The sequence below is a fragment of the Helicoverpa armigera genome, chromosome 9 (genome assembly GCF_030705265.1).
Source record: "Helicoverpa armigera isolate CAAS_96S chromosome 9, ASM3070526v1, whole genome shotgun sequence".
NCBI lineage: Eukaryota > Metazoa > Arthropoda > Insecta > Lepidoptera > Noctuidae > Helicoverpa > Helicoverpa armigera.
The window spans coordinates 7389590-7408881 of NC_087128.1; the positions used below are offsets into that span (position 1 = coordinate 7389590).

Here is a 19292-nt window from a genome sequence, read left to right on the forward strand (position 1 = left end):
TATTAAAAGAAGTAGAATTCAGAGATTTCTTTTCAATACTTCATTTGAGAAATATTTGAAAACCTTTTCCCAGATTTCCTTTTCAAAATAATGTATGATATTATGATGACTCATTTTACTAGCGTGTACCTAAAAATGGTTACCATTAAAACGTAGGTGGACAAGACTGTCAATATGAAGCCAATGTATCTATTATTAAACCTATTATTGTCACTTCAACGCGTTGCCCATCCGTCAGCCCACTTCTTTTATATAGGATATCTTTATCCGTTATAACTGTAACATGATATCGAAGTTAATATTCTTATTTTTCTATAGTAAAATGAAAATACAAGTAAGATTAACACGTTCGCGTGAGCAATCTCATTTTTAAATGTTGGTACTGTGGCGCACCTTTTTCGCACACAAAATTAAACCAAGTCTTAAGACGCCGCCGTTATACGTAGTCTTATAATCTGTGTTATGTGGCGCAACGTTATTTCACGTCCGACGTCTATAAACGTTGTCGCCACCACATAGGTTTGACATGGTCCGTCAAAATAAATATGACAATCTAGAGGCCGTCGTACGACGTTGGGCCTTTTCATACTTATATCAATACGACGTTGTAAGACGTTGCTTACGCGAACGTGTTAACACCATACTACGTTGGAGGCGTAGACAGAGGGTTTGTCAATAATTTTACTTCAAAATTCAAATTAATGAAATGAATAAACTCTACTGCTAAATATGCACTTTCACAGGGTTTCTTTTAACTCAAACAGATGGAATATTTGTCTGCATTATCATCAACACACTTTATTTGGCACACATTTGTGTTCCTTTTGGCGATAAAAAATGTATTAAAGTTTGTTCATTTCTTTGTGTTAGGTTTTCAAATGAGATTATTTTAGCTCGCATGGAGGTCAAGATGATGGCATTAAACAATTATTATTTTAACCTTTTTCAAACATACGAATATGAGTCTGTATTTATGGCTTATAATAAGATTAATGTACCTATTATCATTTGTTTTTATTTGAAGAATGGATAAAACATTGAAAATCTTTGTTAAGACTACCTAGTTCTTTTTGCCAAATAATATTGTAGTTAGCAGAAAACTGCAATCTACACTAATGACATAAGAACCTGTGATAAGATAGAATACGTGAGAATGTATCTACTTAGCGACGTTCTCACGCATTTCAATACAAACAAACAAAACAATAGTTCTGAATGAATATTATTCTATGTATTTATTATCTACACAAGGCCACTAATTACGTTTGATGGAGAAACTGGTTACACTGTCAATCTTACTTTTATCGATAAGTAGTTATTACTGTACTTGTCAATCATACATTGTTAATTACTTTACATTTTCAGACAATTTCAACTTCAACAAAATTTTGCCAACCTACGCGTACTAGTGTTGCCAGCCTACTGTAAAAACATATTTATTTATTATCAAGCTACACTCATGAATGTGTTATAAAACCTCGTTGGTATTAAATTAATGAATTTTAAAAAATGTGCATCAAAAGAGGTTGTTTACCGAGGATATGCTCGCGGCTAGACGCGCGTCTATGGGGCATTGGGCGCCCAGCAGTGCGATTCTCGTGCCCGTGGCCGTCACACGCATCGCGCGCTACACTTTCAGTTCCCCACATTTTCCGACGCGAGCGCTCACGCTTATAGCGCGCCTTATATTTGTGTATGAACCGACAACCATGAAATCGTGTTTTATCGAGTACAACACTCGGTAAGTTGTTTTAGAATAATTTAAACAATTTATTTGTAAACAACTTGTTGAATACACGTTAAAGTTTTGGTTTAAAACTACGAAAAAATATTTGGATTTGATTTATACATTTCTTGTTGGTGAGTAAATTGATTTATGAATCTATGGCTGGATAATTATATAATTGTAATAATTATTGAATAAGTAGAAAAATAAGTAGATTAATTAGTTACTTGATACTGGATGATTTACACATGTTATTATGGAGTATAATTTCTTTATTAGCCGGTAATTAATGAAACTGCCATACAATAAGTTAAGTGATTATCCATGTTTTACCTAATTAACTTTTGCAATTTGGATGCGTGTTTAGAGGCAATAATTTTTAATGAAATAGGTAACTTAAAACGATCATAACAGCTTATACTAATTAATGTAACTGCAAAAAATATTAAATGCTGAGACCTTGATAAAGTAAGACTAAGACCGTTGACTTTCAATCCAATCAATTAATTTGTGGTTTTGATGCATCAAATAATTAAAAAATATATATTCTGTTTAGGATGTCAATTAGTAATTAAGTCTTATAATCATCATAACACAATATACCTACTCGTATAAGATCGTTATTATCATAACCGAAATTGCATATTAATGTCTAAGCACTACATAGGTAGATTGAACATACCTTTTCTATGAAAGCCAATACAGAATGCGAAAAGATCACGTATATTGTGACATCTTTCCTCTGGTACGGTGAAAAAGAACCTGAATTTTTTACGGTACAATATCTACGGATTCGATATTGAATTAGATTTGCAAGGGACTGCCAATGAAGACAGATATCAAGTAATATCATATTATATTGTACCTTTCATATTTATTTACCTTCGTGTAAGAGTTCAATGTTACGCTGTTTTTTTTTCTTTTGTATTAAATGATGATTGTTTTAATAAAAATAAAAAATAAACAAATTTTAATTTCCTCATTATCACAATTAAACCATAAATTAGAATGTGTACCTTATTGTGAGGGAATTATATAATAGTATATAATGTAGAATTGTTGGTGATGGTTTTTGCGCATGCTCAGCTCAAATATTTCAAAAATGCTTTTTAATCAGACAAAGTAGCAATTAATGTACAGCCCTGTTGTCATTAACGCACTCATGTTGATGGTATTGGTACATGAATAGACTTTTTTACTTGACTTTTTTATTTGACTGCCTCGTTGGTCTAGCTGTCGCAAGTGCGGCTGCTGAGCACGAGGTCTCGGGTTCGATTCCCGAGTCGGGCCGAAATCGCTTTGTGGGTTTTAGAAGACTTTCACAAAGCAGCCCGGAGCCTGGAAGCTGGTGATTGATACACCCGTGCATCGGAGAGCACGTAAATGTCGGTCCTGCGCCTGATCCCTCTCCGGTCGTGTCGGATTTGCCGTCCCATCGGGTTATGAGAGTGAAGGAATAGGGAGTGCACCTGTGTCTGCGCAAATGTTTGTGCACTATAATATGTCCTGCGCAATTGGCTGATCTCCTTAAATGAGAACAGCCGCCGTAGCCGATAATCGGCTAGGAGGACATCACATGAATAGGTGCGAAAGTAATTAATAATTACTTCGGAGAATTAACAACATTTCTGAAGGCATTACAGGCACGCAATTTAGCTGAATATCATTATAAGCAATGGCGAATAAATCCGGTATACGAAGATAAAGTACGAACATTCATTATAATCGAGTAAAAGTTTATCAGAATATGTTGTTTAATATAATATTTTGTTATAGGTATCCTATGACTTGAAAATTTCTCCAAATTGCAAAATAAATGGTATATATCTTTCTTTATATTGTGTCTCAATCTTATCAAAAATACCATGTTTTGGTATCTGATAATTTTTCAATCTCTCATTTATTTTGGATTTAGTAAAAAGACGGAACACTCAGCTAGGACAATGGGTGCGTCTGTATATGGTACAATGAATAAAGTTTAATTTAATTTAAACATAATGGTATGATTACGTTGAATAAAACATTGGAGTATTTATAAATAGCTGTCTACATTGTTTTAATAAAACGTAGCAAAACGTTACAATATTTTACAGTGCCAGTGGGAAATCAAGGATACCTCCACTTCAGTCAGTTCTTTTGAATGAAATTGTAAAAAGCCTATAAATAGTGAGCGATTTATTACAACACTAGCTTCTGCTGGCGGCTTTACCCGCATCCTGTAGGAACTTCTCCCCGAACCCGGATCCCGAACAGCCTGTAGCCTTCTACGATAAATGAGGTATCTAACACTGGAAGAATTGATCAAATCAGTCCAGTAGTTCCTGAGATTAGCGCGTTTAGGCAAAACAACAAACAAACTCTTCAATATTAGTACCTATCTATTGTACTAAGTTCCATAATTATGCCGTCCTTTATTAAATAATGTTAGTTCCAGGTATTTGAATGTTGCAGGTAACTATTCAAATGAGTTACCGTTAATGTTCATTTGGTTGTTGCAGTAATTGCTCTTTTTAATTGGATATTTAGCATAGCTCCTGCAGCTGACTTGCTTCAGTTTAAAGTAGGTTATAATGTTTGCGTTTAGACATTTTTTATAGCTACCTAGAACCATTAATATTTATTTTAAAGAACAGTTATAACAAAAACTATCGTCTTTACACCATTAATTTTAATTTGTTCCCGTTTCCAAAGCCTCTGGAACGGCGTAGGATGTGATTCTTCCCGGCTGGTAATCTAGCTAGAATATTAAAAAAAAACAGGTGGGTTTAAATAATTTGTTATAAAGAAATGGCTAACCTACGGATCCAAATGTAATAGGTTAAAGCTTGTTTTCTTTTGTTAAACATAAAATTACACTTAAACCTGAAATTATTTCCGCAATTTCATTTAAATTACACAAAATTTTGTATTGTGAACATGAATTGGATTCAGCACCATATAACTATACTATACTACATATAATACAGATTATGAACCATTACTGCATCTAGTATTTTTATGAAGGTATTATGGTGTTTCAATTCATATACCACCTACTTACTATATTTCGTTTTACTTCCTAGGGTCCATTGGGACAGAATGCCAATGGCATTTTGTACAAAAATCGACTTACATTTGTTTTTACCAACCATTTTAAACAATATTAGACGAAGAAAATGTAATTTATCAGTGTAGAAGTGATTTATGATTTAGAAATGTTTTATGTTACCATTGAATGATGTTTTCTAGACGCAAAGTGAAAAATATTTTGTTTTCAAAGCACGTGCTGAGTCAAACTTCGAATTAATTTATCGAATTGGATTAAAAATGTTTTGTACTATTTTAATAGAAGATAATTTAGTGTCCCACAGCTGCTTCCGTGACATGTCACTACAGATATCGCACTATTATTCAATAGTTATACATAAAACCTTGAATATTAATTCGCTTAATATTTTTTTCCGTATTCATTCATTCAGTATGATATGGTGTAAAGTATTTATAAACTCTATTCTAGAAAAAAAAATGATGTCGGAGGCGCCAAGTACTACTGTTTTTTTTTCAGTATGACAATATACCACTTATTCAGAATAACAACATATTTTGAGTACATCAATTTATTTATAACACACAATTATTTAAATCACGAATCCGTCTTGAACAATTAAGGGAATAAAAATTTGCATAATCATATGAAAATAAACGCGGGATATAAATTATTCCATTCTAACATATGACACATTCCTATAACATATTCCTATGTACCTCATAATTAAAATATTGAGTTGTACAAAAACGAGATATTTCACATGATCCTCATTATACACGTGGCCATTATGAGTTTTTCTTTTTTCTTCAGCGGAGCCGTAATGAAGCCCTGTCTAACAACGTTAATGTAAAAACCAAAATACACATTTATTTTTAAAACTCGACTTTACAACTAGCATCTGGATATATACTACGTGACATGTGTATTATATCGGTTTACCTATGGAACAAAGAAAGCTGTAAAACATTTTATGTTCATAAACATTGTTCTAGATATTCTGACAAAGGAGGAAGTTCAAAACATGAAATGTATTACGGCTCTGTAAATAGGATTAACATTTTTCATTTCACGTGTTTATATTTTTGTTAGGACCCATGAATTTTCCTATGTAAAAGCGTTCACAGACTACAGAATGTTGTAATTGGTAGATTAGTTTGAAGATAATTGTGAATCCTATCAAACTTTTCAGTCGGCCGATGCCTAATCGTTGTTATTAAATGCGCACTATAGCTTAAAACTGATTAAGAGGTCGATCAGATTATCGGCCGACTAAAACTTTGCAGTCTTTGGGGATTGAAAGGATAATTTCTTCAACTACTGAAGTTTTTTGAATATTTCTAAATGCTTTTACTCGGTAAAAAGTTACGCGACGCCCTTGAGTTACAAGGGCCGCGAATAGTAACTCCGAGGGCAGAGCTGTTCTGAATATGTATACTTATATGTGTAAAGGATATTCTCGTATAGAATATAGCATCTCGCTAGCACTTAAGATGACCTGTATAGTTCATACATATTTTCAAAATTAACATTGATTAGTTTCTGTCATGGATTCAATAAGAAAACTAATTCCATTTTCTCTATTATGAACCTATCAGTACCTAAGTAAAAACTAGACATAGTCTAGACTGATCAAGTCCCAAATTTTAAGGAATTTGAGCAGTGGAAAAAAGAATAATGAGATCTGGAATTCGCGGGAACACCAGCAAGGTAAATTTCTGGAAATACAGAAATCGATACTGCTTTTTTATTGCATTCTACCTTTTACAGCGTAGCCTGACTTTAGTCGAATTTATTTTTCCAAAAAACAAGCCCATTTATCTATACAAAACACAGAATTTCATTAAGCACCATAAATAAAAAAAGTTATTGATGAAAATAACAACTAATATGTTGCTGTGTCCCTATGGTAGAGTAAATTACTGTTTTTCATTCAACCTAATCCTATCTTAACATTTTAAAGACCATGTCATGGCAGAATTATTTTTATTACAAGTTGTGTTTTATTCCACAGTACGTTATAACAAGGCTTGTGGCTAAATTGCGTGCATGGCATGTATGTTTTTGCGTACCCATGTTGTATAAATAAAACGTAAACGTTTGTTTTGCCTACTAAAGGGTTGTTTATTTTGTCACAAGCCTACCTCTAGAAAGGTTAGTTGTGGCTACCATGTTTTGTCAAACGCTAGGTATGCAGTAGGTAGTTAATAATATTAATCGAATAGACGTAAATCATTTTAATTATAAGTTAGATAATGATATCTGAGCAGCACAAATCAGGCTTATCAACTGTCACGGTCGTTTTACGTTTCCCGTTAAGGTTGACTGTAAACACCGGTGGCATTATTTTCTACCTTCATACATGTTTTATGTTATTTCCATAACTCTTAGACTATATCTTATATAAATAAATATTTATAGTTCTAGGAACAATAACGCAGCGCTAAGATTGCGCTTTATTTATATGAAAGCAGGGATAAAGATAAAGTTATTTTCCAGATTTATGATAAGAATAAACTTCAAATCGTTTAAACCCTCAAGCTTTCAATTTCAATTAGGATTTCTCCCATTACTTAATTGGTAAAGTTATCTGATACAACTTAAAGTGTTGCGGCAGTATAAGCGGAAGGTTATGGGCACAAAACAAACGTTCTGCGCTCACACTTAAGAAAACTTACGGGTCTTGAGGGCTTACATGTTCCCGCTTAAGTTCAACAATGTTACAGTAATAACACTTAAGTAAATATTGGTATTTATTAAATGGCAACTTTGGGTAGCAAAACGTGGCTATAAATGGAAGCAGAATCAGCACTGTCCAAAGGTCGCAAGAAGGTTAGCAGGTCAAATTTTCATACAAAAGAAGAGTAAGGAAAATTATGTTGTCGAAATAAAACCTGTTTAGATGTTACTTTCAGAGGAATTCATACAAAGCCAAGGATAAAAGCGGGCGCTCACTAACAAGGAGGCATGCCAAAGAATTTTTTAAAGCTTCTTTCTTTAATTTCATACCCTAAGGACTGGATTCTGATTATCAGAACCTTAGAGACTTCCAAAGGTACTTTCGGGTTGTATGAGAAATTTTAATTTAACGAAGTACTAGAATTTTCAATTTACTGTTAATAATTCAAACGAGGAATCAATTAATGAAAAAACCTTTTGTCCATCAATTTGAATAAAATATAATTTTCATTAAAAATAGATCTCGGTTTCCTTATAAAATCTAGTACAAAATTATAATCTTTTCAAAGGTCTGTTTATCGCTGCTGGGATTTTCATAAATTCTAAAGTAGTATTCTTTCAGAGAGGCCCTTCAACGCCTCATTGCGATCTACAAAGATTCAATTAACAAAATTAATATTTGTACATGTGATATTTGTTTAATTTAGCACTCTTATTACAATGAAATTCTCCACTTAAATAGGTACTAACGTTACACATCGTGGTTTTCATTAAAACAATAAGTTATACAAAAATTCGTTTTAATTTCAAACAACGAAAAAGATAAACTGTTGGTTCTGTAACAAATATTCGTAATAATTTATGATTCGCTCTGTACCTAATGAATTGTCAAAATGCTTCATTGCATGTGAAAGGTTTATTGCACATTAATATGTGGTTAAATTATTACATTTTACAATGTACTGCAAAACCAGTTTATTATCGTGCCGAAAATAGTTAATCTTCCAACAGCTGCATTCCAGTGCTAATATTGTTAAAAGAAACTGCAGAGGCTCAGTATAACACGGCATCAAGATTTATGATGTACATTGATGTAAGCAAAACAATTATTTTCATCTACTTTTATTCCAAGGCCATTAGAAAACATGTGGTAGAGAAAATGTAGACCGAGGAGAATTAAGCGTACACATTATATACGTATAAAGTGTACTTACATTTACCTTGCAATACTGACTTTCGCGATACACACTCAATTATAAATATTGATAACAAGTGACGCACGCAAGTGCAAACAAACCAAGACAGACTGCTTACAGTAATTTGAAAAATACATTCATGTATAAATAAAAGATTTTGAGCCTTTGGGTATTTGCGTCAGAAACTGCATTTAAGCATAAAGTTGATATTCTGAAGTGTGCTTGGACGGCAGATCGTGTCTCGCTAACGAAGGTATTGTTCAAGGTAAACAAAACGTCACCTTTATCCCGTTAGACCCTCCGTCGTACATGTATATTTTTGTATAGTGATTCTTGACTCAAATAAAGGACCGAAAAGATTATTTTATTTGGATACTGTCAAAAGGCTCATAATCTTCACTAAAGCCTTCGTAAGATTGATCAAATAATATGAAACAATTTTTTCATAGACGTAGTAGTTAGTAAGGCCTATTTTTGGATACAAATTACTTCTTCAAGAACTTTGTCAATGAGTATAATATTTAGGTAACCTCATATCTCACTCCGTAATATGTGACAATATTATATTTGTTATTTACCTACTCATCACACATTCCTGTGTGTTCCTAATTAGGTTTCTGCAAACACCGAGTTCACGGTAGAAAAGACAAATTCGGCGTATGTATATATGTGAATTCTCTCAGAATAGAATAATATCTATCACATATTAGTTCCAGGAGATATAATCTCTCTAAGTTTCTAGTCGCTATTGAAATTCGTCCTTTACGCATATGTAAGTTTATTGAGGCTTAAAGCTTAGACGGAATGTGTCAGAATTGCAATATCTATGGAAGCTAACATAATTGTGTAGAAACGTCCTTTGGTTTCGCAGTTGTCAATAGAAAACATGATTAGCTCATAAGAGCTGCGAGTCTGTATGATGTCGGTAATGCAATGTGGTCAAAGGATTTGCTATCAAAGTCATTCATAAAACTGTTTAGTCCAACAGCACTGTCTTATTAATGTTGTATGCCATTCATTACATTTGCTGTGTGGGCTAATCCCACTGACTGGCTTGATGTGTGGGAAACTACTCAGCATCGGTCACTGAAGCGTCACCGTTTTCGCTCACTCATCAAATAAATAATTTGCATCTCTCAAGGGGAATATAGATTCATATATCTATCGAGTTATATAACATAAATCATGCATGCAAAGTAGATAGCCTGATGGCCCTCCCCAGTGTTCCGAGACAAATTGACCCTAATTTTGAGCCGGAGCCAAGTAGAGAGCTTTGCTCCAATATTGGGATTTTGTAATAGGTACCAACAGATTTCAATAAAACCGTTATCAAAGCGTCGTTACGATAAAGTGATCAATAATTAATATCACAAAGGGAATTTTATTAAAAAAACCAACGACCAATATCGAATGTATTACAAAGAAAATATGATAATGGAATATTATAATTTAATAACGTAAATTGAACTGGGAGGACGCTTAGTTATCTGTTCTAATATAATCCACTTATTCAAGGATCCACAAAACGAGTTAGGCAAATAAAATGGCTTTGAATGTCACAAACTGTCGATAAATTAATAGCTATCACCATTTATTTGCAGTGTAAACGACACTTGGGAGCTAATGGCGTGAATAGCAAACAGTCTACGACCTATGGTAAACTATGGGTGATTTATTGTTCCAACTAGACGCTTCTGCAATTTGTTCATGGGAAACGAGTACGACGCCTGTAATGGATAAGCCCTAGAAGTGCAGTCGCATGGCAATTAAGTTCATTTCCAGTTTGTTTGTGGCTTTCCCAACTGCAGTCGAAATTCTGAGCGCAGAGTTGCATCGAAAATTAGGTTCGCAATCGCGATCTTTGAGAAGAAAGTTAACGGTGCGGGTTGTAATTAATTGCAGAGCTCTCAAATTAAGACCGTTTCGAGAGAGATAAGTGCCAAGTTTTTCTTTGAGCAAATTGTAATTCCATTTTATGCTAATAATTTAAGACTCAATGCAGTGTTAACATGCCATGAAACGCGTGGGTATAATCCAAGTATGTACCTACGTTACGAAGGTGCTTTACTGTAATATGGAAATTCGCGCACAAAGTCCGCCGGTCGAAAGTAGTCTGATCCGCATTAGCATGGCCGCCGCTGTAAAATTCCGCAACTTGTGCTTACACGAGTTTACCCAACTTTATAATGCGGCGACACTTTTCAGCTTCCGACGATTCTAGAACAATTTTTATATGGAAACTCGGTTCTGTTCAATCGATACTGTTGATGGAACTTTGTATAGGGGATCCAGTTACGTGTTGTTAGTCTTTAGTGCTTAAGTATTTGTTAAGAAGGTTGATAAGTTCCTTTAAAAATGCAATCTTAGGGATTTGTTACTTAGGATACTTTATGTATCCTCTAACGAGGCTACGGTTTTGTTAGAAAGAGAAAATGTTCTAAAGGGCAACGACAAAATAAAGGGGTTTGATCAGTAAAAGTTTGACACTCCTTGCTACTCTCGCTGATTCTTCTTCATGTGACGATGACACATCCATATGTGACGATTCCGGAATAAACAACTTTTTACCGGACCATATTTTTGTATGTACCTAATAACGAATGGAAAAATAATTACGTCATTTTAATCGGTTTCTTCCATTATCTTTATTGATTTACCTACCTAAATCAGACGAAATAATTATTCGATTGAGTGATTCCTTTCCGAACTTCGTATTAACAAGTGATTTGGGTCGCCTCACAAAAATTCGATAAGTGCTATCTTGAACTTTACAGAATATCTGAATAGACTTATTCATCTGGAAGATCTGTCAGGCCAATCTATCCCGAAATATATTTAAGTGGGACCCTGATCTAATTGATTTTCCTTACGTTTCTGTTATTCTACAAAACCTTTTTCTTTCTATCTCATCTGTGGTATTACAAAACTGATCATAAATTATAACAGAAATTATGTAAAAGTTAATTTCTTATATTAGTAAACTGCTCGTCACGTTACTTCTTTTATTAGACCAATCCATAAGTACGTACGTGTAAGTACGATTTCACAGAGTACCTATGGAGTTGCATTAGGTTGATGGCGATTGACAATTTGGAAATAACGCTACTCTAAAAATTGGGATGATAACTGGTAAAATATGAAACTTTTATGCACTTCAAGAAAAACACTCCTGATATTATTTGAAATCATTTTTTCTTAAGTGCATGCTCTTCGATGGAGATATGCTTCTAATCCATATTTTTTTACCCACGATTCACATCGCAATGAGACAATAAAGACAATAACGTTAATGGGCTCGTAAATTAGAGTGAGACAAAGTAGTTACACAGCAAACTTAGACGTTAATGTGTTAAACAAGAAGCAAAATCATTCAGCGAAGTTCATTGTTTTAGATCAAGTAGGTATCTGCGAGAGCGTCAGAGCTCTACATATTATAATCTAGTATATGATCATTACAGACATTGAATTTTAATTCGAAGTTCCAAATGAGTATGCAAGCTTGAATATTTGAGTACTTTTTATGGGAAATCATCACATGACTCCGCCCGCTGGAGTTAGCATCGTGAGAGTGTCAGACTCTTACTGACTAAAACCCATCATGTTCCTCCTTAAGCCTCCTATGTGCTAGGGCCGCGGTAACCCCGACAGGCGAGCATTTTAGTACTTGATATCTATTTTTTATTAGTGGAAAAATAAAACACGATCGATTCGAAAGCAAAACACAAACAAAACTTAATTAAACTTTGAAGCGTAAATCAACAAACTAAAATACTGAGCAGTTCATTTACATTACAAACTGTTAAATAAATTATATTTTAGTCTAACTATTGGTGGTTTCGACTGGGCTGAATGTAAGCGAATTCTGAAACTATGTACAATGATGTTCGTTAATTTAACACGCATTAGTCACACCACAAATCTGTTAACAGCTTCCAATAGTGAATTAATAGTATATTCGAAAGTGTTCTGCGATGAGTGGCAGATTTGTGCAAACATTCAGAGTCTTTTTATGTTCGGAATGCGATGCAAATACTAACTTGTTTATGGATTCTAAGATGTTATTCGTACTGAGTAATGTGTAATCTAGATACCTATTTGTTTTGAAATCACGGATTTATCGACAGTTGATGTGGTTGAGATTTACAATGATCTATTTAGTCATTAAAAATTGTTGTTTAACTCACTATGCCATATACAGTTCATGCTTAATCATTTCATTAATAAGCTGTCTAAGGACGCATCAAAATTTCCTCGTGTCGCTTTTTGGACTCTGAATTTTATTGATCACGGTTATTAAAAATATAAATCATGCAGTTACCTACAATATAAAGAGGGGATAAAAAAACTGCTGTTTTGGAACACAAATCAAACTTAGCCAATAAATAAACTGTCAAATGAATCACAAGAAAATATCGCAGTATTCATAACTCAAGAACTAGTTAAAATTAATAACGATTCTATAAATAAGCTATAATGTCTATTATTTTAGACAATATTAATATTTCATTGTTCCCCCTCCGGATTTTCAGGCTGAATCTTTAGAAGTATTACCAAAGACTATTACTTCACGCTCAAAGTAACATCGTATCTTAAAGTCAGACTTGACAGTCAAGAAAGTTGAAATTCCTCTGATATTAAGTATCAGTTGCTTTGTAAAGTTTGTGTTTATTAAATTAAATCTTTATGTTTCAACGTTTTGTAAAGTCACGTATACTTTTAAAATATAGAGAATTTTTATCACCATGCAGTGATCTACTTTAGATAACAACCGCTTTTTTTAAACGTTTTGACAATCGTTGAACTAGGTTTATACCTACTCTTTTGCAAGTAACATTTTTAAAAGCTATTTAATTGAAATTATGAGCGTCTTATTTATTGAGGCATAAAGAATCCTTACTGTATTTACATTGCCATTGGCATGTCGAATTATTCTACTCATAATGTTAAAGTATCGTCTAGGCCTCTAAAAACTAGTATATATATTTTCTTAGTGGCAATAAATAACTCTGAATATCCAGTCTCATCTAATAAGCCCGCTCTCGCTATGAATATGATGAACTAATAATACACACAGTATTTTGGCTGAGATGTTATCACAATATTATTTTTTCGAACAAATAAGGTATTACTACGTGACCGGGGTAGTTACTGTTTATCAAGAAATTCCAGTGACTAAAAAAAAGACAAGCATCATAATCTTATCATAACTATTTTCGGAGATATTCAATACAAATTAGGTAAAAAATAAGACAAGAAAATTAGGCACTCGTCTATATTATCTATCTATAGAGAAAGAGAATATTTTCACTGAAATATGTGTAACTTTTACACCCGTTTAAAAGCGTTCATATTGCAAATAAAAAAATCTGTTACAGACTTTTTTTATCGTCCCACTGCTGGGCACAGGTCTCCTCTCACACGGAGAAGGATTGAGCGTTAATCACTACGCTTGCTCAATGCGGGCTGGTGATTTAACAAAAAACAAATCTAATGACTAAAAAACCTAGGAGACAAGTTGAATTAAAAATGTGTTAATTTTAGTTTATTACTACGACTCATATTCTCATATACATATCTAATGAATTATATCTTCACGGGTCAAGATAAGTTTAAATATAGTAACGACACCTATTATTACATACTTACCTACAGAAGTGAGAACTTGTCTGTAATTTTATACCTTTGAGTGGGTGCATCATACCTTTGCAAAGTCATGAAAGTCAAACTTACAGATAATATATGTATGTAAGTGCATATCTTATAAAGCTTTAGATCGTATATTTTCGCGGTACCTATTTGATACGCAGATTAGTGTTGAGTGATGTATAAGTATCAATTTACATAAAAATTCTGATATTACGAATAAAAATTAGGTAGATATATTCTTGGCTAATTTTGATTTCTAGCAAAAAATCATTGAGATATTGATTGAATATTTGAATCCCCAGTTACTGAACAAAATTAAGAAAAACGCGAGAAAATAGCGGATAAAGATACATACAAACAGGTCAAACTAAGAACCTCGTTTTTTTAAGTCAGTTAAAAAATGTAGTTGAAATATTATTCTGACTCAATACAATTTGGAATTGAGAACGACTCTATATGATTTTTAAAAGTTGCCTGTAGCATATGCAGCGGACGAACTGAGCTTTAATATACTAGACATATGAAACTTCGCTTCTATTAAATTCGCATAGCACAAAATAAAGTAGAAGAGAAATCCTTTGCGGTTTTATGTCAAGGACTACCCACGCAAAAATGACACACGTTAGTACAACGAGGTGCCCATAGGGTATCTACTCAACGCGCTCGGTAGGAGTAAAGAGGGATCTTGAATGTGTCACCCGGGGCTTCATGTCACTTACATGAGCAGCTTTACTGTACCTGCAACGGCAAACATTTCTTGCTGCATAATAATATGGGACTTTATACGTATTCTTACAGTAGTTTATGCACGCTGGCGTTCTCAACATAAATTTTACTCGATCGTTGCTACTTTCGTTTAAAGTGCATTTCAGCCTCGAGATTATGCATCGTTGCAGATTAGAATGTTAGTCGAAGGGTGTTGTGAAGGTAACTGAGATAAATGTTATACCCTCAAGTATCTATGGTAGGTAAACATTACCTATCAATTTTCGTAGCCAAGTGATTTTATACGCTAACGAAATACATTTGCCAAGACAATTCAATCTTGCAAATGCAATCTTCAAGTTGCAGAAATGTTGAGGGATTACAAACTAAAGGTATTATTCGGCGTTCAACGTTCAATAATGCATTAGGGGTTCATCGCCGGATTGATATGTATTTCTGGGGTTTCCGACCGAAAATTATGTAGATCACATTCAAATGAATCGGGATAATGCTCAGGACTTCGTGTAGGTTGGTTGAGTTTGTATGCCATACTAACCGTCCAAGAAGGTGCCAGACCGTACACATTTTGGTTGAATAAAGATCCCAAAACTAGCAGAAATTAAGGAAAAATCTGTGTAGGTTTTTAATACAGATTTTGTCACATTTTATATAAATTGATGCTTGTACCAGAATAATTAATGATAGAGGGAATGGTCAATGTTACTGGTGGGTAACATTAACGTGCAATATATAAATTAATAAATTAATGTTACATTTCGCTGTTTCCTCTGCAAATAAATTTTCAATTGGCTCCGCGTCAGAGCTGTTAGTATTGTGAATGTGCGAGAATAAAATGTTAAAGCACAGAGCCAATAAAATGTAACAGCAATAGGGTTTAGAAATAAAGCACGATAGCTAATTTATGTTAAGTATCTTCTTTAACAGTTTGTTACACTTGATACCAGATAGTACCTACAGATTTCATACAACTTTTAAATATACGAGTAAGTAGGCACCTAGAATTGTAAATATATTTTATTCTAATCGGAAAGAGATATTGTTTCAAGCTCATAATTTTGAAGTAATCATTTACAGCCGTTCAGTAATATTTTTTACTCGAATTAACGTGAGATTACACACGTGTAACGTACGAGTATAACACGGTGATCACAAACAATTCGGTCTCAGCTCACCGCGACGACCATGACCTTGTGGCTATTGTGTACTATTTACCGACTCTACGAAAATTGTATTTCAATACAGTTACACGGCTACTGCTGAAATATGTATGACGACTTCTAGACGTGAAACCAATCTTGTTGACTTTCATTGAACAATATTCTACCGCTCAAATATTCTGTAAACTATTTTGGACGTATTAAATATGTACGTAACTTGTTTCAGGTTATGACGACAGACTAGTTGAAGAGGTAGTTGAAGTTGTTCGCGACAAGGCTACCGTCACTGCAGTGCCGATGACCAGCCGGTGCGGGACGCGAGCGCACCGCGAGCATGTCGAACGCGACCGACGCGTACTGCGTGCCTGGCGCCACCAACTTCAACAAGGCGTACAGCCGCCTGCACGGCTACATCGCGCTGGTGATATGCATCGTCGGCTCCGCCACCAACTCTATCAACATCGCGGTGCTCAGCCGCCGCGAGATGACCAGCTCCACCAACTCCATCCTCACCGGCCTCGCCGTCGCAGACCTGCTAGTCATGCTCGAATACATACCCTACGCGCTACACATGAACATCAAAATTGGACCCCAAGTTAACAAGAACACTTACGCTTGGGCGGTGTTTGTTTATTTTCATTCAATATTCAGTCAAACGTTTCATACAATTTCTATTTGGTTGGCGGTGACTCTGGCTGTGTGGAGATACGTTGCGATCGCGTTTCCCCAGCGGAATAGCACCTGGTGTAGCAAGAAAAACACGACTCTCGCTATCGTGAGCGCTTATGTGATATGTCCTTTTTTGTGTCTTCCTATCTATTTCGCGATGAATATAGTGCCCAGTGAAGTGACTGCTCAAAACAATTCAGAATTCGCAGAGGACCTGTCCCTGCCGGACAATCGGACCGTTTATGTTTTAGAAATGTCCAAAAACGTACAATTAGTTACAGCAATCATGTGGATTTATAGTGTAATATTAAAACTAGTTCCGAGTATAGCGCTGTCGATATTGAGTACTTGTTTAATATCAAAGTTGACGACAACGGAGCGAAAGAGGCAAAAACTTCTGAAGCGTTCAACAATCGGGCCGAATGAGGTAAGTTCAATGAAAATTACATTACAAGTCTAGGTATGGCTTCTATGCTATTTTCGTGTTGTTACAAAACATGTTTTCAAAACAAACGAGCTGTGCTATTCGTACTTTCAATATACATACGAAATGACTGTTAATACCATTACATGAAGCGCTACACAAACTGTTATGATTGCATAATGTGTGTATTTGTAAACTGTTTGCAATAACATTAGACGTTCTACAATTAAGACAGAGACAATTTTCACGAAAACAATAATTCTTTCAGATATTAAAGTTACATTTGATAGTATAGGTTACGTTTTCTTTGAAAGAAGTAAGAACCACTTGTTAGTATCGGATAATCAGTATTTTGAGTATGAAGAAAAGTCGTCTGAAGTATCTAAGTACTCCATAATAATTAGCGGTGATACTTGATACCGCTGCTTTACTTTTATTTTCGCTGGAGACTCATTTTGGGAACGTGAAGTGTTATTTGGCCGCGTCCTCTCGGAGACACTTCAGAACTTATCTACCGAAGAGTAAATAAGTGGTTATTTTATGAAGAAAATAACAAGGTGTGTCGGGTAAAAGTGATACATAAAACTCTGTCAAATATAGGGAATAGTACGAGATGTATTACCTATTAATCATGAGTAGCTAATGATTAATACGTGCGTGCGTACGTATGATATTTTAATGCAACCCACATTCATCAATATTGTTTCTATACATATCCACTTAATTCGATTATATGTACCTAGAGCTTTCAATGAAATTTGGGATGATATAGGACTGACGTTGGCGATGAATCATTGTTAATTTTAGGATTAATCCAATCGATGCTAGGGTTTGCAACGTTCATCATCAATCACATGTTATTACATGAGCCGAATAAACACCCTTTAAAATAATACTTTGAAATAAAAGGCAAAATTCAAAGTCATCAGTTGCCTACTAATTACCGCTGTCCCAAATTAGATCAGCCTATTAATAAGGGACCAAACGGGACCTTTCCTCTCACAATGTCAATATAAAATGACATAAAATCAAATTGATTGTAATTAAGTAACCCTTTGTCCACCGAGCCTAACTGTTGATGGGCAAAGGGCTTGAGAACCCTGAAATTTAAATGTTATTTAATAGCGTAAATATGCGCTGTTATTGAAACTTAAATAAAATAGCGAAAAGGGGTAATGGTGTAATTAAGAGACCTTGTAATTTTCGCTAACAGCTGTAATTTGAAGGTACAGGTTATGCCACTAACTGTTAACTACCGATTAATACAAAGGTACCAGAAATTGTTACCTTAAAGCGTTACGTGAGGGGGAACGTTTTAAAGTGGATGACTAGTTGAAAACTTGAGCTACTAAGTCTGGGTTTTTATTGTGTAACCTTGAATCTAAAAAGGCTCAAGTTTTACCGTAGAAATACAGCCACCTAAACATAGCATTACCTACGAATAGCACTTATCGCTTTCTGAATTCGATAATTTTCCATAAATTATACCTCGCTACATTAGGGAATCATATGGGATGAAAGTTAGCAAATCGCTTAGCAGATAATATAAGTTAGCCATAACTTTACAATGGGTTTTCCACCTGTGAAGTTCCAAAACACATTAATGGTTCATTTAAATATTGAACGTTCTGATCAGAAACGGCGAATTCATTGATGAATAATTCTTTGTAGTAATATATTTAAACTCGTGTGTTTTCAAAAGAAAGTGCGTTATCATACATTGCCTTTTGATGTTAATGATTGAATATTATATTTCCAAAAGATGATAGACTATGTGGAGTCAATGTACAGACGTTGTTTTTTCTATTAGACGGAACCAATTTAGTTGAGTCAGGATATGAAAGAGTTCATTGACCCTTCAATAAAGGAGTTCTACGATTGAATGAATAAATTAGGTTCTTTGTATGAGTACAATTCTTGTTTGTGACTTGTGTATTGTGTTTTATTGCGCATTTTATACTCGACATAGCTATTCGGATTTAAAAATTGACTTCATTTTTGTCTCGATATTTTTCATTTGAGATAGGTATTTCATTTCTATATC

General features: G+C 34.3%; 1 protein-coding gene across 2 annotated transcripts in view; it reads left to right on the forward strand.

Annotated features, from left to right (window-relative positions):
- The first annotated feature begins 1561 nt into the window (after window positions 1–1561).
- Window positions 1562–19292, forward strand: part of LOC110370003 (G-protein coupled receptor dmsr-1) — a 41571-nt gene continuing 23840 nt past the window's right edge. Inside the window, exons 1-2 of one of the 2 annotated variants that reach the window (XM_021325687.3) lie at window positions 1562–1741; window positions 16382–17251. In XM_021325687.3, coding sequence (XP_021181362.2) covers window positions 16490–17251 — 762 coding nt within the window. In that variant the 5' untranslated portion in view covers window positions 1562–1741; window positions 16382–16489. The remainder of the gene's footprint in view (window positions 1742–16381; window positions 17252–19292) is intronic. The other variant, XR_002429221.3, reaches the window with a different exon arrangement.